The 23636-nt window shown below is 38.9% G+C and overlaps 3 protein-coding genes across 3 annotated transcripts; 1 reads left to right on the top strand and 2 right to left on the bottom strand.

The window, feature by feature from the left end:
* Positions 1–1151: 1151 nt before the first annotated feature.
* Positions 1152–8042, bottom strand: MELLADRAFT_87674 (uncharacterized protein; the record flags this gene model as incomplete). Its single annotated transcript, XM_007410775.1, has 9 exons — positions 1152–1258; positions 1386–1510; positions 1592–1632; positions 1729–1839; positions 1948–2031; positions 2131–5177; positions 5261–7057; positions 7137–7211; positions 7547–8042. 9 exons carry the CDS (start codon positions 8040–8042, stop codon positions 1152–1154), a joined length of 5883 nt encoding a protein of 1960 aa, XP_007410837.1.
* A 2655-nt stretch (positions 8043–10697) lies between these two features.
* Positions 10698–11402, top strand: MELLADRAFT_63823 (uncharacterized protein; the record flags this gene model as incomplete). Its single annotated transcript, XM_007410879.1, has 3 exons — positions 10698–10766; positions 10849–11121; positions 11199–11402. The coding sequence occupies 3 exons, from the start codon at positions 10698–10700 to the stop codon at positions 11400–11402; spliced, it is 546 nt and encodes a 181-aa protein (XP_007410941.1).
* A 1012-nt stretch (positions 11403–12414) lies between these two features.
* MELLADRAFT_63822 (family 61 glycoside hydrolase) lies at positions 12415–13847 on the bottom strand (the record flags this gene model as incomplete). The annotated part of the gene is made up of 4 exons (XM_007410774.1): positions 12415–12471; positions 12511–12997; positions 13146–13442; positions 13474–13847. 4 exons carry the CDS (start codon positions 13845–13847, stop codon positions 12415–12417), a joined length of 1215 nt encoding a protein of 404 aa, XP_007410836.1.
* Positions 13848–23636: the final 9789 nt, after the last annotated feature.

Here is a 23636-nt window from a genome sequence, read left to right as displayed (position 1 = left end):
AAGGACTTAACAAATATGAAATCTTATCAAACACAGCCACTTCATAAAAATCAAAATCACCTTCAAATGGATTGACACTCTAGAGTCTCAACACCAAAGCTCATAAAACAGATTCAATTCCAAATCAACTTCAAGGATCAAAAGAAATCAATTGATTTCAGTCATACTCAGTGGAGGGAATCCCAGTTCCTATTCACAGGTTTTATTGTATATATCCAGTACTCCTGTTAATTGGCCATAGCAACACCCATTCTCCAAACCCTTAATCATAATCAAAAAAATCACAACCTTGCAAAAACTTCAAATCACCCAATTTTATAACACTTTCTCTATTTATTTCTGTACCACTTTATAGAAAATCAAGGAAAAAAAGAAATCAAAGCCGAAAAAAAAAACAAGTTGTAAAATAAATATTAAAAAAAAAGAACGATTCAAAAATCAACCAATCAAACTAATCAGTAAAAAAAAGAGTCTAAAAGACCATAAAAAAAATCATTCAAAAATGTTTTCATTCTCATCTAGAGAAATAGACATCTTTTTTTTTAAAAAAAAACAGAAAACAGAAAACAAAAACCATATATATCTTATCTATATAACTTCTTGATCATAAATAAATGCAAAATAGAAAAGAAAAAAAAACATATAAAAAGAATGTGATAGTGTAAAGTAAAAAAAAAAGAAAACCAAAAACCAAAAACCAAAAAAAGAAAATTAAAAAAAAAATCAAATACAACACTTATATATTTATGGAAAAACAGGTGTCTTTTTTTTTCAAAAAAGAATCAACCCAATTCTCTTATTCTATACTGTTTTTTTTTGTTTCAATCTATCAAAAAAAAAAATTCCCAAAAAATAAAAAAAACCCACTTCACTCAAAAACCATAACCCATCCCACACACTTTGATTTTAACCCAAAAAATAACGACAGACAACGAAAAAAAAAAAGCAAAAAAAAGAATAAAATAAAAATAAATAAAATCTATCCAAAAAGAACTCCCTGTCTCTCTCCTGTTTACAAACTCAAAATTGATCAAGATCAAAAAAAAATGAAAAAGAAAAAAAAACTTTTTTATAATTCCAATCTTCCATACTTCTTCAATTTTTTTTTCTTGGCTTGGTTTGAGTTTAATAAGTTTTTTTTTTGATTTGATCTAAAGTAATGGAACTTGTTGATTTACAGCCACTGCCCATTCAGAAGCAATTCTTTGACTATCACATTGAAAATAAAAAATCGCTTTTGAATCTACAAATCTAACCACTAGATTTCCATCCCCAACCACAAGAAAAAAAAATAAACAATTCATCAGTTTTCTTTTTCGATTTTCAAAAGTTACACTCTTCCAAAGAATCTCAAACTCAGAAAACCAAAAATAAATAAACTCAACTAGTCTGTTCAGCTCCAAAAACCGTAGCAGGTGTACTCAACAAATTCCTTGTATGTTGTGCAAGTCTCAAGGCTTGATGTAAAGAAGCAGGTGAAGAAGCCGGTCCTGATCCTCCATCTCCAGGACTAAACCAAAGAAGAAGAAGAAAAGACAAAGTTCATCAGTCTTTTTTTTGTGGGGGGAGGGTCTTTGATCATCACACTTACTCTTTAGCCAAAACAAGTAAATCGGTACAAAGTAACAAGATCTAATCGAAAACCCCCCAAAAAAAAGATAATCTTAGTTTCACAAATTTCGATTTCGAGAAAATCTTTGTAAGTTTGTTGAAAAAAAAACCCCGTACCATTGTAACAGCTTGAGAATCAGTACTAAGAGCCGAAACTCTAACTTTAATATTCTGTCCAGTAGAAGAAACAACATCTTTAGTCGTTAATTTCACGGTACGCATCAATGTCTACAAAAAGAAAAAGAAAAAAAAAACGGAAACCGAATGCATATATTAATGTCTGACAACCCCCAAAAAAACATCATCATCAAGAAAATGATGACAAGACGACTTAACTACTCTTCCTTCTTTAATTAATGTTCGATGTGGTTGTACCAAAGGTGATCTAAACTTGTTTCCAAACCTTTGTTGCCAATACAACTATTTTTTGATTCGAAACCGCAAACCGATTCCAAAGATCAGTTCTCAACTTCTGGTTCTGGTATCTAATTTTCAACTTTTTCCAAAAACTTCACTTACCAATCTTTGTCTACCTTCTGAATCTCGTTTCCTTTCATTCATCTCAGCCGTCACTGCACTAATCAAACTCAAAGCTTCACTAACCATCTGATTAGGCAAGAGTCCGGTTTCTTCTACTAATCCAACCGAAGAAGAAACTGATGAAGATGGTTCAGTAGTAGGCGTTTGTCGATCAGGCGTACAAGACTGAAGGTTTTCTAAAAGTAATTTATACCTAGGTAATCGTTGTACAGGCATCAAGAGATAGGATTCTAAATTCAATTGACTGTGTGATGGATTAGCTCTACATCGTTTCAAGTAAGTTTTTAATTTTTTCTTTTGGTTAGTAGTCAATGGAATCCCTGCTGGTGCATTCAATCCTGGTGCCCATGAAGAAGAAGATGAAGCTCCTCCCCCTCCTCCACTACCGCTTGACATTCCATTATTGGTGATCGTAGGTGGATGTGAAACGGTGACAGTCCATTCTCTTAACCTTTCTAATGCAAGATCAAATTGAGTAATATAAGTTGAATACAATTTCAAAAAGGCTGCATGTCTAATAAACACTTTAGCCAATTCTTCGGCTGCTGCTTTAATCAATTCTCCATTAATCTCATTTCGTTGTCTTTCCAAAAACTCTTCTTCATTTTCTTCATTGGTTGTAGAGATCGTTGAACTGGTTAAATCTTCTCCAGCTGATAATCTTGAATTCATCGAATTGGCTTCTTGTTCTTTTCTCTTTTTGATCGCTGCAATCGATCGAATCTCATTAGGTGCTAAAATCGTTAATTGTTTTTTAGATAATCGATCTACTACTTCTTGTAGATCAGGTAAAAGTACTTCTACATGAAATCCAATGATCGCTTCTACATTATTAAACACCACTTTTCGTTCTGAACTAGGTACAGTCGATTCTTTATTATTTCCAATCCCACTTGTTGACACGGCTGTTGCACTTGCAATGTAGATATCTTGTAATTCTCTTAACCCTCTGATATATGATTTTTCAGTCGAAATGATCTCTTCAATCACTTTTAAACTTCGACCTGGATTATCCTTGACCTTTGGTCGAGGAGGTTCAGTAGGTACAGAGTTGGTTGAAGGTAATACAGGTGAGCAAGTTTGAGATTGATGGATGGAAGCAGAATGTGCATTGTCTAATTCTGTATCAATCTCAAGTGAAGATGCCATCGCACTCATACCGGCCATACTATACATTCTACCATTCAAGGATTGGAAATCAGGATGATTGACCGATTTCGATGAAGGTTGTCTTATACTTGAAGCTCGTGACACTAAACCTGGTCTAGCATTCACTCCTGCAGGTGCAGCTGGCTCTCCCGAAAGATCATGAACATCACGTAAATACATCATAATTGAACGAAGTCCTGTACGTGGGTCAATAGTAGAGGATCGATTGGTTTGAGGAAATTGAGATGGTGTAGCGTGTGATAAGGCAGGTGATGGAGGTTCACGATATTGTTGTGAAGGTGATTCGCTTGAAGCCCTGTGATGATGGGTATTCGGTTCTTGATTGATCGAAGTGGACAACATCAAGTCTTCTACCATCCCTTCCGCATCACTCATAGAATGGGTCCAAGTAGTAGGAATCATCGGAAGTGGTTCAAACTTTCTGATACCAACAAAAGGTTCGATTTTGAGAAAACTCCGACGTCGATTGTTAACCACTTCACGTTGAGTAGTTTGACTATTCCAGCGACCAGCGTCTGCAGATTGTGTGGCTGCCATCACAGGTCTGATAGGGGAAGTTAGTGGTTCCCGATGTGACATCAACATCACAGCATCTTCACTGATTGCCCTTGGTGATTCCATCAGAGGGTTCGCATGAGGTCGAATGGGCGGATCAACTTCGTAAACCGTGAGTGGGACTGCAGAACCACCACGTGCCTCCAAGGTGTTGGTACGTTCCCTGCCTGTTGTCACCTCACGCCGCAGTTTACCCAGGCTCATTTTCTTCAAGAATCCAAATGACTTTTTGTGATCTTTGGGTTGAGGCGGTTGAGGAGGAGGGATATGGATACCTTGTGGAACTCCTTTGGATGGAAATCGATCCAAGACTGAGAGATTCACCCTTTCCATTGAACTTACTGGCGCTGATCGAAGTGAATGATGTACGTCCAGTTGCGATTGAACTTGAGGTTGTGTATAAACACCAGCAGGCCCAAGGCCAGGTTGATAAGGATCTTCAGCTTCCATAAAGGATGCCAAGGAGGGACTATGATCGTGATAAGAATTAGGCCGAGCAACCGTGGCTCTCATTTCGTTTGAAGAACTACGCAATCGACGGATGGAACTATTCCGACGACTCAATGATTCAACACCCTCTAGCCTACGTTCGTTTTGACTAGGTGAGAGCCGCAAAGAGCCAGTCTGAGAGGCACGTGAATAATCCACGCTTCCATTAGTTGGACGCGAGGCTCGACCATGATAGCCAGCAGAATCGGCAGTCGGATTGGTGTTGAGATGTGATGAAGTTATAGCTTCACTAAGCGCTGATCGAGGGGGTTGTAGACCATGGGCCAATGAACTAGAAAGCGATCCGTTTTCAGAAGCACTGGAGCCGGTTGGTAAGTTTGCGTCACTTTCATTTGAACGATAGTTGCACGAAAGCAACGGTTCAGCAAGTTCAAGCCAAGGTGGTTCAAACTCATTGTCATCTACCAGGAGAACCTCGAGAGCTTGAAGGTGACAAAGCCAAGAGGGTAGACTCTTCAGATGGTTAGAGCGAAGTGAGAGATCGTGAACATGAAGAAGACTGCCGAGAGGGTTGATTAAATGGATGAGACCACATCGATCGGCAGCTAGAACCTTCAGAGAGACCAGATGAGCAATCCAAGCAGGAAGATCACCACTTGCGCATATGTTACCACTGATGTTAAGTTCTTCAAGAGCAGTACAAGAGGCGATCACGGATGGTAAAGATGCCAAGTAAGAATCACTAATATCTAATACCACCAAGGTAGACGTCGACCTGGGTAAAGAGGAAGTAAGCAAAGAATTGAGTATGAAGGGCCCCTGTGTCTTGGTGATCAGAAGGTGAGTAGTATCTATATAGAAGCAAACGTCAAAGAAAGGATCCAAATCAGAATGAGTAAATATAGCAATGATCAACCAAAGGAAGCAGACTTACCATCGGGTACATGCAATTCTTCTAATGGACATTTCATGGTTGAAAAATCAATGATCCGACCTCCTTCTTCCGCCAAAACGACAGCCTTACTAGGTATTTCAGCGCTCGAAGCCAAGACAGGTGATCCATCATCCAGATCGTCCCAATGAGCTTGATGATGACGTTCATAAAAGCGTGCTTTAGAAGCATCAGTAGGATCATTGAAGCCAGAGCCTAGATTTGATTTCTCGTGATCAGGTTCATGTTGTTGTTTTTGATGAAAACTAGGTGCTCGACTTAGAGTGTTTCCTTCAGGCGTGCTAGGGCTAGTACTCGACTGTGGTCGATTGACAGCCATGCCCAGGGAATGAGTTTTGATGGAGATGTTACTCAGAGGGGCTGAGGATGGAGGCTCCATGATAGGAGTGGCGGAACGAGAGCGAGGTGAGTCAAGACCAGGAGAAGAAAGAGACGACGATGATGTGTTTGTATGAGGATTAGAAGCTGGTGCTGATAGCTTGTTAGAGGGATTCAGATTTTGAGAGCTAGGACGCCAGCTTTCGGGTAGACGACCAGTGAGAGATGGACTACGAGAGTTTCTACTGACACTAACCATCTCATCAGAGGTGATACCGAGTCCGACCATCTCAGACTGTTCTTCCACATTCATCAAAGAGGCGATCGTAGGCGTCTGTAGATGCTCAGATGCAGGATTAGGAACCAAAGGGACAGCTTGTGCAATGAACGGAGAGGAAGAAGGCCGATTGAAAAGATGTTCAGGTTGTTGACCATGCCAAGATGCAGACATGGCCAAATGAATTGATCGAGCAGATGCACTTGGAGTTGGATGTTGTGAACCCTTTGGACAATAGTCTTCATAATCTGTTTCAGCCGTGAAGCGTGAATCCCGACTTGCAACGGACGTACGAGCGCCATTATCGACGGAATCGAAGCCTAGTCGAGAACCAGCGACTGAGGAAGGAGTCCAAACTGATGAGGAAGTAGCATATTGACTACCTTCTGAATGTCGGGTAGAAAGGGATTGAGAAGTGGCACGGTACCTACTCAAGAGACGTTGATCGCGTAAGCCAGGCGTGTTAGTGGTAGCCGGTGGAGTGGTAGGAAAGTTAGTGTCTTGAGTACCCCAAGGTAAAGGACTATCTAGTGGAACGAAATCAGTGTCAGGATTGGAATCGTTTGGTGAGAGTAAATGTGAAGGATGAATGTTGAAGGATGAATGAGAAGGGTGAGGTGATTGATCTGAAACTGAATTAGAAGACGAAGCTTGACGAGAAGGAGGATTGAGGATTGGAGTAGCAGGTTCTACCCAAGGAGTAGGAGGCACTGGAAGTGGAGGTTGATCGAGTTCTTTTGATCTACGTTCAGGAATCGAATGTAAAGAAGCAGCTGATCTTCTGGGTCGAACGGCTCGATTGGAGTTGTGATTGACATTAGAATTGATTGGTTGATGTGAAGTATTAAGTAGAGAAGAGGATTGTGATGGTTGTGATTGTGGTTGTGATTGAGATTGAGATTGAGATTGTTTTGATTGTGATTGAGAAGAGGTTGATTGATGAGAAGGTGAAGAGATGGCCATTGAAAAGCTTTGGTTTGATGGACTTTGAAGGATGTTTTGATTAGTTTGATGATTATGTTTTGAATGATTAGTTGAATTAGATGATGATGATGATGATGATGATAAACTAAATGAATGATGATGATGATGATGATGATCTAGATTTTTACAATTGATTATTGATGATGATGATGATGATGGTGGAGGATTTGGATCATTTTTTGATTCTTCAATCCATCGATCTGAATTGGAATTTACCAAGAAAAACAAGTTGAAGTTAGTTTGATGAATGAAGATTGAAAAAGTAGTAAAAGACTCAACCTGAACTTGAACTTGAAGGTAATTGTGATTGTGATGAAGTAGTGGTTTGATGAGTTACAATAGGTTTCTTCGATTCTGTTATTAATTAAGTAAGTAGTATTGGTGAATTGGTGTGATCAACAAATCAATCGAATGAAATCGAACAAAATTAAAAATCAAAATCAAAAATCAAAATTAAAAGTGAAAATTTAGAAATCAAATCAAACAATCACAACACATTTCACAGTCACACACATGTAACATAACACGTAACCAAAAAAAAAATCAAATCAATTCAACAGAAACAAGGGTAAAGGGTAAAACGGTCAACAGAAAAGAAATATCAACAAGAGAAATACAGAAAAAAGTTTCATCAGTAAAAATCAAAAAAAAACGATCGATCGATCGAAAAAAAAACAGAAATCACAAACTTTCAATGATTTTGGTCATCGATTCTTTATTCTCATCATTTTCAATGTTTTTAACCAATCCAGTACCAGATCCAGCATCACTTTGTAAACTAGCCAAAGAAATCTTTCTATTCCTTTGATTTAAATTGATGAAAGTTTGATGATTTAACGGTGCTTTCTGAGGTTGATGATCTCTTTCAATCTTTGCAACTAAATCACTCACACTCCTTTTAGTGGTGATGATCTGTTTCACACTGCTTGAAGAAGCACTTGTAGGTGTCAAATTCGTGATTTGTTGTAATGAACTTTGATGTTTAAGCTTGACTGTTTTGTTTATACTATGGATTCGATGAGTAACAGTCGGTAGTTTGGATATTCTAATACTATTCATTGAATCATTAGTAGTAGTAGTAGTATTAGTAGTAGTAGAAGTGGAAGAAGCAGAAGAAGCTTGATTGTTTTCTAATGCTGCTGCGATTTGTAATGGAGCAGTTTTAGGTCGGATTCCTACTCCCATTGATGCTAATCTGACTCTTGTTCTACTGATGGATGGATTCGGATTTGATGTTGGATTGGCTGTTCTGATCGATGGAGCTGGAATTAAAGTCTTCTTGGGTGTAATGACAGATGAATTCGTATTAGAACTTCGTCTTCGGCTCACCAGATTGGTTTCTTTGATCGATGGTTTAGTCAAGTCTTCTTCTTTTCTGATGATCCTCTTCTCTAGTTTTGAAGTGCTAGTCCGATCTGGTGTAGGTGGTAAGGCACATGTGGGTGGTGGTAATGATTTGGTAAAGATTGAGGGTGTTGGAGATCTTGGTTGTGGTAGATAAGTGATAGACGGAGGTGTTGATGGTGAGGGTGATGTTGGCGAACTGAGATCGAATGAATGGTTGATTTCTAAATTTGATTTTCGAATAGGAGTGCTGATTAAATTGTTATCATCATTCTCTTGATGATCTATTGATTTGTTTATATGACTCTCAGTGATTATGATAGGTGTTAATCTTTTTGTAGTTTGATAACTTGACTTTGATTGATATTTAGAAGATTCAGTAGAAATAGTATTAGAATGATTGGTTTGATTGGTTGAAAGTGGTTGATTGATTAGATTAGATTGTTCACTTCCTCTTCTTTCTTTGGCTATTCTTCTAGAAGTAGCTATAAGTGTATTGTATGATTCATATAATTCATGATCTGAAGCAGAAGACATGATTGGTTGTAGAAGAATTCAACTTGATTCGACTTCAGACAAAAATCTTGAATGAACTGAAGACTACGTTGATTTGATGATAATGATTCGTGATTTAGTTGATTGTGATTTGATTTGATCTGTTGAAGTTTGAGATTTTAAACAAACAGGATGATGATTTATTAAGATACAATCAATGATTTGGATTATCAAGAGAGATTGATTTGATGATGATGATGATGATGATATTAAAACGAGTAGGTAGAGATCTGAAGTAAGGTAAGCTGAGGCGATATGTATGATGTGATGTGATGTGACGTGATGCGATGTGATGTGATGTGATGTAAAGTGGGTTAAGCGAGAATAGAATAGAAAATGGAAACTATCAAAGTTGGATCACTGGCTCAGAGTCAAGAGACTCAAGAGTTTCCTTTATGGATCAATTCAACGACGACAACTCAAATCTATCTTCTCATTCTCATTCTCATTCTCATTCTCATTCCTCAGCCTGATCAGAATCAGTTTCACAATTTTATTCACTCGGTGATTCGAGAGTTTATCATTTTAATCAAATCTGGGTTTAAAGCTCTAAAAGAATCAATCTTCCCATCGTGCTAGTGTATCAAAATCTATCTTGATCTTGAATCATAATCTTACAAATGATCAAGAGGAATTACAAAAAGATGATTTTCATCAACTTACATTTCATCAAATCATTCCAGTCACTTGATTTCACAAGCTTTGCTTGAAAATCAATACAAAACGTTTCATACGTCATACTACAAACATACCAAGTTTCCTCCGTCTTGAACTTGGGTGAATGCGAAATTTTGAAAATCAGAATTATTCAAATTTGAACTTTTTTGCGGAAAGAGGTTGGGTGATTGAATCATGATAAATGCAATCATCACCGCATGGTTGGATGAGTGGAGGACAGTGGGAGCCGGAGAGTGGACTGAGTGGACTGATCCGTTGATCTCGGGGAAGGGATTTTGGGTGTAAGTTTAAAGACTGGAATCATGGAGTGAGTTCCAAAATTGAATCAAATCTACCACATGCGCAGGCTCAGGAACTTGGAAGTGATCTCCTTCAAAGTTTTTTTTTTACAGAAATGAAGAGCAGGTTGAGAGTCAAGAAAGAATCGATCTCCTTCACAAAGGCTCTCTAGATGATCCTCCCTACAAGAACTCTTGATCGGATTTCAACAAGACATGTGTGAGAGGTAGAGAATGAGATGAAACAACAGTTTTGCAGGAAAGAAAAGAAAAGTCAAGTCGTAGTCAAACCTACGGAATGTTCGGCCTTGTTGCACAGCCTTGGAAAAATCTTCATCGAGCCTTACAGGGGAGTCCAATCACATTTTGGTCATCCTCAACTTCTGTCAGATCCGAAACGGTTTCTAAAACAAGCTGATCTCATTCCCAGTAGACAAATGACACGGTAAATAGTATTAAGTAGCAACGTTGACGTGGCAAAAGGTGATCAAGAGGAATCTTCTGCAAGCAAAAAATATTATACCTCAGTCTCTGCGCCATATACCCTGACGATTTAAAGATCAAATTCTCCATCACTCAGATTCAAAGCACGGTGAGCTTACAAGTCGAGTCTGACAACCACTTGGACCCTCATTCCTCGACTATGATAAATCGTTCCAGTTCTTTTGAAATCGTTATGGAGAATGAAATGCCGAACCTGGGCATGGCAATAGCAAACCCTTGCTAATGTTTTTGTCTTTGAGTGACTCAATCTTCATTTCCCGCCAATCAACGACGTCCTCAGCATTTGTTTGGCGTGTAGCTACGTCTTTGAGTTGGGTATAAAGAGCTTCATGGATCGCTTCTTTGCTTCACTTCATTCATTCTTCATCTTCATCAATTCCATTCAAGTTTTCTAACTTTGTACATAGTCCAATCAAATTATCAACCTCTCACTTCACATCACTTCATCTTTCTTACATACTTCTTCATAAACCCTTTCAAGATGAGATTCGCTTTGATCAGCCTAGTCGTCTCGCTCAGCGCTTCAGTCGCTTATGGATCCAGTATCGGAGTGAGTAAAGATCCGCCACTTTCATTCAAGTCATCTGCCATCATCCTCAGAACTCATGCTGACGTCTTGTATTTCATCACAGGCACGAAAAGCTTCTGACATGCAAACCAGTTCGCCAGCCATGAACGGTACTGGTAACAGTAGCTCAGTGATCCCGATCACTAACTCAAGCAGTCCTTCAAGCAATGGTACCTCTAATACCAATGGTACAGCTATCCCAACCAAAGATACTATTCAAGCTAAGATCACTAAATTAGAAAGCAAGATTGCAAAATACAAACAAGAGATCGCTCATGAAGAAGAAAAACTAGCGAAACTAAAGGCTAAACAACAACAAGAGGGTAATGGAAAAAAGGTTTGTCTTCAACTTTACTATTAGAATGATTGAGTTTTGTTTTTGACCGATCTGTCATTTTGGTTTGAATCAATTAGGATGATAAGAAAAGTTCAGATGAGAAGAAACCTAAACCAGATGGTAAACCTGGTAAAGATGCCGATAAATCGACTCCTGGCAAGAACGGAACATCAACTGATCCAAAAACTAATGGAACATCTACTACTCCAACCAAGAACGGGACATCTACTGCTCCAACCAAGAATGGGACATCAACTGTTTTACCCAAACTCGATTCATAAGCGGGAAACAATAGAACCTTCCAACGATGTCCTACAGGCAAATAGATAGGAATGCTTACCTTGAGGAATCTTTCATTTTATCATCATCTTACTACTTCATACTTTGTTCTTCATTACTGTACCTTTGATTTCTTTCCTTTGTATCATTTGATTTAGATCTTACTCTTACTTTGACTTTCTTAGCTCTTTTTCCGGCCAAAATTGTAGCCTATATACACTTATCTCGGTTTTTTGAAATCTTTATACGATTGAGGTTTTTGACATATTGCTATGTTGATTAGCTTAACATCTTTGGGTCTTGCTTTAAAGAGGACAACCCACAGCTCGTGAAACTCCTGATTATTTCATAATGCGTGAGATAATCGCTCAACGATTTTGATTAGCGAGATTTTTCCATGGTTATGTATAACACTTTTATCTGCATGGGGTCCATCAAACAGAGCGTAGTAGCATTCAAAAGACACAATTTTCACATTTAAGCCGAAAAGAACTGAATATACCGTTATTGTTACCATGTGTACAACTCCGAACCATACTTCTCGTCATAAGTTGTCTGTGCAGAATGTGAATCATCAAGCAATGTCGCGTATGATGACGTGAAGGGTACGGCAGAATCATGCATGGAAGGCAAACTGGTTTCCTTGAAATTGGGGGATCGACTAAATAGTCCGGCATATATACTTGACTCTTTAACATTGAATTCCAGAAACATCAAGAGAGTAATAGAGTTAGAAAGATTGAATTTTTACACCTAGTCACTGACTATAGAACTTCTACTAGACAGTTATATTTTTGTTTTCCTGAAACGACTGACAAGTGAAGATAATTTAAGAAAAATCGGTAAAGCGCTTTATAAAAGGTATCATAATAAAGCAAATATGAAGGTAAGAAGGGAATTGTGAGCTGATTTGGCTCATTTTTGATCGACCCGTTGAGGCCCACAATGGATTCTTGAGGGTAATTGGCACTTGGAATTGAACTCGTTTATCACGCTCTCGGCTTCACACTTAGCCTAATTTTCAAAGGATAACGTTATGAAAGATGAGCCAAGGAAGATGATCTGAGATTCCTGATTGATGTAAGAAAGTTTCTTGTGGATTTCACTTACTTGACAATGATCACGCGCACAGTTGATGAACGCTTGTACAAATCCAGTATCTGCACAAAGACAGTTGGGGTCTTTGTTGGACCCACAGGCCGGGGCAAGAGTTTCGGGTGTGAGCTGCAAGTTCTGTCTAAGACAAAACTTGGCGCATTGTGGTCCAGTGTCATTGAGTGATGCTGCCACTGCTGCATTGGGTGGTGTCTTTGGGGCTGCTTCCGTCGGTGATTGCGCTGTTGGAGTAACGGCTCTTACGGCTCCTTTAACAACGTTACTTTCGGTCTCAGAGTTCGGTGTGAAGAGCGCTGGTCCGGGTAATGTTTTGCTTGCTGGGTCTAGCTTTCCATTGTTGTATGCGCCGGGGAATTTGACGGTCTCCAACTTGGATAAGTCGACTGGGCCCGAGGTGGGATCTGACAGCGAGATCTGTCCGCAAGTGATATAGTATTGATCTTGTTTTCCCTCTGCCTCGGTCCCTTGATTGAGGCAAATGCTAAGTAAGATTGGTCGGGTGAAAAGAGTCAATATCCATAAACATAGAGATGAGATGAGAGGTTCAAGCAAAATTGATAGGCTGATACATGGCTAAACGGGTCATGAAAAAAATCTTGAGTGCAAGGTGTAAAAATCCGGTAACTCACATTTCAGATCGTAAAATGTAACTTCCTTTTGGAAGGTTGTCGGGAATTGGAATAGCCCACTCGTTTCCGTCTCTAGCTTTGTTCATAGGAAATTTCTTCTTGTTGGACAAAACATCTCTCTCTGCTTGTATCTTGAAGTACGGAACTGAGGCTGCATCGAAATCCTGACAAGCCGTGGGGCTCTCACCACAGTATGCGAGATACGTTTGAATGTGTCCATTGTCATGAGGAAATCTATCGGATGTGCCATCGGAAAAAAGGTTGTGTGTGAGTGAGGATGTTGGAGGGTGAAAAGTGCTGGGAAATGAGAAAATATAACACAACTGACCCTTTACCTGGATCATCAGCGACGATCAGATGAACAGATGCACCTGGTTGAACAGCCATAGTCTTTCCGGCACTTTGAGAAGCATCACTAAACAATTTACCTCCTGGCGGAGCGATTTTTTGACTGGGTGTAGAACTAGATCCACAGGTGATTGCAGGATTAGTAAGGAATTGACTTCCGATCCAACCCGTATTCTCGGAAACATCCCGAAGGGCAGTTTTAGCTAAAGGCTGCTTGTGTCCTTTTTCAAAAGTTTTTCCATTGTCAGGAGACCAATATTTGATGTAATCATGGCCAAGAACCCCAGGAAGAATGTTAGAAAAGATCAATGAACAAGATAATATCACGTTGATTGAAGAGTTGAAGGAAAGCATTTGTGCGAATGTGTATATTTTATAGTCTTTTTTTTGATATATGTTTTGGATTTTTTAAAGGTAGTATGCGCTGCAGAAAGGGAATACCAGCTTCTGACTACTGAATGAGTCAATGAAAGATAAAAGAAGATGAAAATAAAAGGTGATTGTGTTGCAAAGTGGTCGAAAAGTGGATGGAATGACTGATTGTATGAATAGTAGTAGGTTCTTGATTGGTCCGCAAAAGTAGTTGATGGGTCGAAAAAAGATTGTGGATGCTAAAGCTTCATATATGCTCTTTCACGGCTCAGCGTCCATTGCACAAGCAAGGAAGTTGAGTCGCTAAGATGCAAGCTTGACTCGGTGACCAATTCGGCCTAAGAACGATCGGGTCGCTCTCGTCTTTTGTCCAGCACGGCAAATTGGTCGTGACCAGATAAGTGTACCTTTATGAAGTTGTACAACTTGACTTTCACTTGTGTTCTACTTCTTCCAGAAGTCCATCTGAATATCAAAAGCACTGGGATTTGAAACGTTTGCTTCTTACGACAGAGCCCACGTAGAATCTTTATGAGGTTCACTTTTCTTGTTTTCCAGGGCGGCCCTGTTGAGGATAGCTTTGAGCTCGAGTGAACGAGTCAATCAAATCTTGGTGACAAGATGATGTTGCCATTGATGGGGGATGCTTGGGGATGATCAAGAAGTTTTCTTGAAGCGGTGTAAACCAAAAGCCTCTCTAATCCCATACATCATGTGATGAGTCGGGCCTCGGCTGGGCCGATTTTGTCTTAAGAACCATTTTTTCGTCAAGTCCCGCCGCCTATTGAGCAGTTTGTATACCTTGACAACATCCCATTAACCTGAAAGAAAATGTTCTCCGGTAAGCACATTCGATTTTAAAGGGTGAAAAGCTTTATGATGGTTCGTGGCCTTGATGCTCATGTTTGTTGATCCTTTTTTGAACCAGGTCAAGCGGCTCCTTCTGCTGCACAAATCGCAATCGCACGTGCCGAGGCTCGCCGAACGATGGAAGGCTTTGTGTACACGGTCATCACCCTTCGAGCCTGTAGGTGGAGATACATGAGATCTCTAATCTCGAGCTCTACATGTGCAAGCTTACTGACGTGAAATTTGATCATATGAACCTTGATTCTTTCATGACATTCGTGGTCTCTCGATCCAGTGCCTTTTGTCTTCGACCTAGTCAGTTCTTGGTTCTGAAGAGCTCTTAGTTTCCCGGTGGCCATAACACATCAAGTAGCAATTCGTCCCGGCCTTTCCACCTCGTACAATTCGTCGTGATACATAGGTCTGCTGATAGCTAAATGGGACTCCAATTTATTTCTCAAGTTTGTCCAGGACAACCCCTAAAATAATCTGCACTGTGGACTTTAGATGATCCACTTGATCCGATTTTTTTGTTTGAACTGCTAGTTAATCTTGATATTGTCAAAGTTGGGAATATTGCTGATCTGTCAATCAAACTCCGAAAATCTAGTTCCTATGCTACGCCAAATATCTACCCCTGCTCGTGCTTCTTGGAATCAAATCCCACAACCCGTTGAATGTACCAGGGCTGCGTTACTGAATATCGACTCACCTCTTGATCTGTTGGGTCCATTTGCGTTGATGAGATGAGGCTTCGATACATTTGCGGATATTTGCATCCAACGACAACCCCAATTATGTGGTGAAAGGATTACCACATACAGATGGATCATATTCAGGTCCACTGTGCTATACAACACCTCTGGCCGGATGTCCAGTCTTGAAGGCCATCTCAGTAGTATCGACGCTCTCCCCAAGAATATGTGCGGTACATTGCTCCCGCCATGGATCACATTTGAAATAAAATAAGGCAACAACTCTGTTCCCCATCAGAATGAAAACTGTCTACAGAGAAGGTTCTACACAGAGTTTTAAATTGAGAAAACTCTACTGAGAAGCATTTGATCTATGCAAATCAGAGAGAATGCAGACATCGGTCTCTGTTCACTGTATCAAGTAACTCATGTTACTGGAAGCCACGTTTCTAAAATTATGAATAAGGATGAATAAGACTCTATGGACCTTGTGAAAATTTCAAAGGAACTTTTGCTTAAATTTTCTCCAAGCAATAAATAGGGACTCATTAATTACAAAAGCTTAGTACAGGGGCAACTTGTGAAATCCTTTGTCATGATCTGCTTTGAAAGAGTGTTGAAAACAATTGCCAATGTGGCCCCTGTCACAAGTTTTGGAATCTGCTCCAATGTACTTGTGGTAGTCATTCATCTTCATATTTTCTGGAAGCTGCTTTCCAGAAACATCCGCAAATCCTTGAGTGCTTAATGGGGGTTAACATTGAAACATATCAATTGAAGTTTTTGGGAAGGTCAATGGACACAAATCCCTGAGTTCTCATTTGAAACAACTTCTACAGTTGACTGTTATGAGCTTTGTGATGCAAGACCAGAGGTAGGACCCCGGAGAGCTCCTGTAGAGGTGCGTGATGTAAAATATTTTAATTTCTTATGCTTGCTGTGAATTGCTGTGTATTTCACAGCATCCACACCACGTTAAAAACTCTTCACAATTGTGTAGGTATGAAATTCACAGTCAACAAAGTGCTTTGCTTCTGGCTAGCCATTATTGAGGGAGAAGCAAGGGATCTGGTGAAGTTTTTATGAATGTAAACTGTGGTGAAGTGTGTGTACTGTAGGAAAAAATTTTACATCATGCACCTCGATAAGAGCTCTCCGGGGTCCTCCAGAGGTGTGTTGGTTGCAGGCTGCGGCCCGGCCCGGCGACATTTCAAAGGCAGACAGTGCGTGACCCGGTCCACCGAGACCTAAACTAGTGACACTGACAAAAGCCCCGGTCGTGCGCCGGCGCCCTGGCCCGGCCGGGAGGCCAAACATGAAAATCTGCAGTGGGGCAACTTTAAAGCTAAATAAAGTTTTTTTCAATTGATCAACAACCTTATCAGTAATCAGTATCCCGTAATACATGATAAATCAAATAGCAATCACCAAAGATGCCTATATCTTCACTCCCTGTCACATGTTTGTCATTGCAACTTTTCTGACCGGCAAATTCTTCTTCCCTTTCAAATACTCCTACAAGCCCAGCAAGTCTAGCACCTACCAGCAGTATTGCCCCATTGGATTCTATTTCAGAGGTTGCTTCTGACCTCACGGCGACTGCACGCTCTTCTTGGGTGTGGCAGTACTTCACCCAAGAAGATATTGACGGTATTATGAAGAACATTTGCAAGGCAAAAGAAGGATTCATCTATTCTTCTGCTGTCAAAGACACCAAAACTCCAGCTGTGATATGCAACAAACCCCTTGCTTTGGACAAACACGCCAGCACTAAATCTATGATTTGACATTTATCCAGATGCCACCATACTGAACCACCAGTTGCAACCGAGCAACATACTATGGCCGTGTTTTTTGTTGATGGAAAGATTCAAAAAGTAAGACCTCTCTCATATTCATCAATCTATGTTTAATTATTAGTACATTACTAATCAAACATTGTTAATTTTCAATATGTAGGTCCGAAAACTCAACCAAGCAAACCTGAAGGATCTTCTAGTTTGGTTAGTAGTCAACTGAGAGCTTCCAATCACCTTGATGGATGCAGTTGAGTTCCGCGAGCTCATCACTATGGTCAACCTGCAAGCCCTCCCATCATTATCGAAGCATACTTGTATCTCTGATGGCATTCTGGAATCCGATTGATTAACTTGGGACACCATTGTCAGCATTCTCTCTTCTGTCAAACACATTGTAGAACTCCTACGCTGTGTGGCGTAGGCTGAGCCGGAGAGGGGAAGAATCACCGCAGAAAGAATAACAAGATGCGGGTGAAACTATGATTGTCGTAGACTGCCCTCAACCTTGAAATAACAGTTCAAAAATAAAAAAAGCAAGGAAGCAACTCTCTAACAACTTTCTACCTTCACAAGTCTAACACGTAACACTATTCTGATATTTCTAAAAAAAAACCGCAAGATCTGGCAGAATCCAACAATACCCTACACAAAGATATACTAGATGTTGAAGCAAAGATATGTAGATTTTGAGTTTAATGTAATTCTTGCTATGAGTAAAAAGTTAATGATAAAAAATGATATATGGAAAGCCCTGATAAAAAAAACCCGGCCCTGAGCTTGAATCCAACCAACTGACAACTGTTTCACGACTCAGCTCAGCAAAACTACAATAAAAGAAAAAAAATAAAACAACAACACTACAATTCTTCAAGATCAACCACTACAAACGATGATTTGATTTTAATCGGACACACTAACTAACGATGATATTCTGATTCTTTGATGGAACACTCTAAAAAAAACCTTATACGATGTCAAGAACACTTGAACACACGATTAAAACACTTAGACACGGACACGAAGCCGATAACAACAATCAGAACACTTTAACAACTAACACTAGAACACTCTTTGATCCACACTAATACGCGAATCACACGAAAAGAACACTTGATGATCCCTTGGATGGATCACAAAAAAAAGAAAAACGATACCACAGATTCCTACACAAACGAGACAAAAAAAACAAACTCATAGATAACTTCTCTCGATCCCTCCCTCCTGCTTTCTCAATTTTCATCTCGATCTCCGATCGGACTTTTCTTCTCTTCAAATCACAAAAGGTAAGGTTTTTAAATTGTCTTTTCATTGATCTCCGCTATCTCATTCTTCACTATCCTCAATTTCAATCTTGAGTTCTATTTAAGTAAGTTTGTTTTTCATTTCTTATAATTTCTTATTATTCATTCTCTCGTTCATTCTTCAATACTAACTTAATCTTCTTTCTGTTTTTAATTCACTTCAACTGTAGGTTCAAATCTCAACCAATTCACACTCGATCTTAATTAGGTTTTCAGCTATTTCAACTTCAGACCTCAAGATCAAACTCCAATCCTGTTTCAATTTCGATTCTGGTGTTCGATGTTGGTATGTAGTTTGCTTTCCTCTTCTATCTTCTCCACTTTCTCACTGTACTAACTCTCTATGTTCTTTTCTTAACCATTCTTCTTTAGATCTTGACTTCATCAATCTCGATATTGACTGTTCATTCAATAATGTCCCTTCATTCCATTTTCGATTTTGGGGTCTTCATGTAAGTAAGGTTATATTTCAATTTTCTTATCTTTGTTCATACTTTAATCTTTCAAATTTCGATTCTGGCTCTTGATGTGTAAGTAAGTTTCATTCCCTCTTTTGTTTGTTCTTCTTTCTTCTTTGATTCCTTTCATTTTTAGATTCAATTTTAATCGGTCCGATAGATTTAAATTTCGATCCCATCCCCTTATCACCTCACACTTCTTCCTACCATCCTCTATCCCATCTCACTTTCGATTCCGACCGTTCATTTCAATTTAAATCAAACACTCAAGACCTCAAATCACTTAATTTCGATTTTAATCATTATGTAAGTAAGTTATCATTCTATCTCCTTCTGAGCTTTGGTTCTCGTTCAGTACTGACTTAATCTCCTTCCTTCTTTTGACTTCAAACCCCAAAAACAAATTTATTTATTTTATCAATTCAATTCTTCCCTTTCAACTTCAACCTTTATTCTTGAATTCAATTTCGATCTCCACCTTCATCTCTCAATCAGGTTTAGATATTAGGACCCCAAAATCAAACCACTTATCAAGTATATCATTTCGATCTTGGCCTATGATCAACTTCATGATATCCAAGTAAGTTTCCTATTCAGTCTCTGCTCTCCTACACACTACTGACTACTTCTATTGTTTCTTTATTTATTTAGAATTTAATTGTTTTTTGATTCTTGTTTGTATAGCTTACTCAATATTCATCAAGTTCTCATCTAGTATCAAGTTAGGACCTCAAAATAGAAGTTTAAATTCAATTGGAATTTTGATCATGATCTTTAATTCAGGTATGTAATTAAAATCAATTTGTTATCTTATTTGATTCCTTCTTCTGAATCATACTGACACTTTGAAATGTTCAATCTTGGCACATGTTTTCTTGTAGATCAACTGTTTGGTCTTGCTTGATTTTATATGTAAGTGTTTTTTTTTTCTTTCTTCATTCCTGCATCACATCAATGTTGATAATTTTTGACTCTGACCCCTTTTCTAAGGTTTGTATTTCATTTGATGTTTTGAATTTATTCTTTTAATTTACTTTTGTATGTATTTGAGTCCCTTGATAATGAAGTATAGAGAAATGCATAATGAAAATAATATGAATTGTTATGAGGATTTCAAATTTTGCTCCAGTCCCTTGTGCCTTGTAAGAGTTGAAGAAAGTCATCTATGTATCTTTTCTTTCACTTTGATGAGTTGATCTACAATGTAATAAAAGAATGATACGAGATTAAGACACAATCCTAGGAATTGCTTTCCACAACATCAGCATAACCTGCAATGGTTGGACTTCACCTTCCAATACCGTGTTGCTAGGTGTAACTGCACACTGGATTTCCAAAGACGACTTCAAGATTCACGGAATCACTCTAGCTTTGAAGGTAATCAAAGGCCCTCATACTGGCTCTAACCTCGCTACCCTTCTAAAGCACATTCTCAATCAGTTTCACATCACCAATTGGCTTTATTGCGTCACAGCTGATAACATGTCAAACAACACTACAATGGGCCAATGCCTTTCAACAATGATCCCTCATTTTGACTCTTCCCAACATCTCCATGGATGCGTGGCCCACATCATCGACCTTGTAGCAAAGGCGGGAATGGCAGTCTTTGATTGCAAGACTGCTCCTCCTCCAATCAACGCACTTGATCCCAGTATCCCAAAACCTGTGATTCCCTTATACATTGAGCTGACATCTCATACTGAGATAGGCAGCATTCTGACCCAGATCTGATCCTTCCACAAGAAAATAAAGCACAGCAGTCAACTTAGATCTGCCCTTGACAACACTATCAAGGGCTGTGCAATGTTGAAACACAAAGTTGGTCTAGTCCACAAAGTTTCAACCCGGCAGTCCTCAACTCATGCTTCACTCAAAAAATTCTCTGACCTTAGAGTGGTATTAGAGTATCAATTTAATTGCGACCCATCTCTTGAAGCTTACAAACTCAACAATGACAAGTGGGAGTTGATAGAATCAATTGTTCATTTCTTAGCGCCTTGATATCATGTCATTAAAAATATTGAAGGTCATCAATACCCTACTTTTTCTTGTGTCATGCCAGACTACCAATGGCTATGTTGGAACCAAACCATGAGCTTACAATTATTTCTCTTTTCTAATCTATATTTCATTGCTTCATATGTGCGCTTTCATTTACACTACAACACTTAGCAGTTATGTTCCAGGGTATTACTCACACCCTTTTGTCTAGCTTAACCTAACCACAAAATGTACCGCTGAACTAAGCTTATCTTTTCCTGATCTGTGGAAGTTTTCTTTTTTTTCATCTTTATTGAAAACTTCCATATCAAACAACATCATATCATCCCAATCATCTCTGCGGACATTCTTTCTCCTACAAGATAACTTGACTGATACTTACGTTGTTATTGATCTGATCAGGTATGATTTGATCTTTGTTGTTAATTTCTTTTCTCTCAATTATTTGTTTGTGGATAAAAGGAATTCATCTTTATTGAAAACTTCCATATCAAACAACATCATATCATCCCAATCATCTCTCCGGACATTCTTTCTCCTCCAAGATAACTTGACTGATACTTACGTTGTTATTGATCTGATCAGGGATCTGAGATCCCTTTAGGCTAGTGAATCAATTTGAAGCGGTAAGTTTTTTCTATCTTCTCTATGTTTTTTCGGTTTATTCTTTTCCAAATTCAAGCTTACTGATTTGTCTCATGTGATCCATTTAGGCCTGGAACAGCTCTCATTCCCAGGAATCGAAAGTTGCTATTATGCCGATGATGAAGAAAATCATTCAATATCAACACAGTGCCCAGAATAAGGCAGTCTACATCTGTTCTTCCATCCTCAATCCTTGTCTCAAGGTGACCTCTGTCAAAGCCCAAACTATGGAGTCTCTTGGTTGGAGACATGAAGACTTGGTTGAGTACTTTACTGACAAGGCCAGACGCTTTGTACCAGCTACTGACTCCAATATCGAGTTTTTTGAACCTCAAGACAATCTTGATCCTGGACCTAATCATTTTATTAAGCATTGCAAGTGTGTTCCAATTGAACATGAGGTCAAAGAATACTTGACCACGCCTCAAGAAGATGAGTTATGTGATCCTCTCCACTACTGGAAAAGCAACCAACGTCACTGGCCCAACTTAACCCGCATGGCGCTGGCAATGCTTGTGGTTCCTGCTTCCAGATCTCCATCTGAGAGCTTGTTTTCAAATGCTTTGAGAATCATGAGCAACCATTGTGCATCATTCACTCCTTCCAATCTTGAGGCTCAAGTGTGTCTCAAGAGCTGGAACAAAGTATTGGTAAAATAAGTAAGCACATTATTTCATTTGTTCAAGCAATATCTTGGTTCTTTGTTTCTAATTCATAGGTCTTATATCATCAGGTTTGAGACGTGCCGATTTGATCAGAAAAATTGTTATCCCTTTCAAAAAGTTGTTATCCTTTTTTTTTCACTTCCCAAGTTCAACCTTATAGCTCTTGTATAGGTTCTCAGACCTGTGAAGTTTGGACAGAAACATTGTTTTTTCTCTTAGCACTAGTTTTCTTCATTTACAAATAGGCTCTCATAGTTGTTTCAACCCCCAAGTTAGCCCTTATAGCCCTTATACATGGTCTCAGACACATTATTTGGAAATAAAGAAATTTTTATCCCCTCTCTTCCTCCTCTTAAAATGAGCCTGGCCCTGCCAAGCCCCAAGTCTCAAGATTCAGGGCGTGCCGTGCTTGGCCTTGTCCAATTCTTGATAACCATCTGGTCTACCCAGGGCCGGTCAGAGCCACCGGGCCGGCCACAAGCTTTCATGGCTGGTTCACAGCCTGCGTTGGTATAATAAGTTAGTTTGAACCATGAGGTAATTAACACAAGTATTTAGAGCATCTTCAATTGTTAGCATTAAATTTGGCTCTAGTGGGGCTAAACTTAGGATCTTACTGTTTGCCACCCACAATCCGAACTTATAGGCACTGTCAAAAAAATGGCTAAATGTGTAGGCACTAAAAATAGCCAACATACTGGGTTGTGATGAAGGTATTGATGGATGGAAAATCTAATTTCAGTTGTGATTAAAATATTCCAATGACTTCACACCTTTTACCCCTCACTTGCACCAAACATTCAGTAAGCAGACAAACAAAGAAAGTGCCATCTTGAGCAGTAAGATAGTATCTTGGGACTTTTTATATTTCAATCCTCTCTTCTACCAATACCCCAATCTTTCCAAGAAAGTTGGATTCTTTTGATTTTATAACTGAGGGAACATCTTGGATGAATTCTTTCAATTACAGATACATGACAAGTGAAAAAAGAAAAGGAATTTTTTTGTCGTGTTCCATTACAAATGAAGAAATGATGAATGATAAAAAGAAATAGTATACATATTGAAAGCTATTCAAGATGTTGACTACTACCAACCTAGGCTGAACAAGTTCAGCTCAAGAGGCTTTGAGTGATATGACTTTCTGAAGGTAACTTCATCTTATTGTTTTACCTTGTTGAAGGTGCAATTAGCATGGATAATGAAAATTGATGTGGAAGTCTGATGTTATAATGTGGTGTTGATAGAGAAAGGACAAGTCATAATCCAATAATGACCACCAGGATCCATCACCAGTGATACAAGCTATTTTTTCTTGTTGGTTTTATGTTATTGAATATGAGATCTATTCTGAT

This window comes from Melampsora larici-populina, assembly GCF_000204055.1.
Source record: "Melampsora larici-populina 98AG31 unplaced genomic scaffold MELLAscaffold_22, whole genome shotgun sequence".
Classification (NCBI taxonomy): domain Eukaryota; kingdom Fungi; phylum Basidiomycota; class Pucciniomycetes; order Pucciniales; family Melampsoraceae; genus Melampsora; species Melampsora laricis-populina.
Note: the sequence above shows the minus strand (reverse complement) of the source record. Positions and strands in the feature narration are given on the sequence as shown.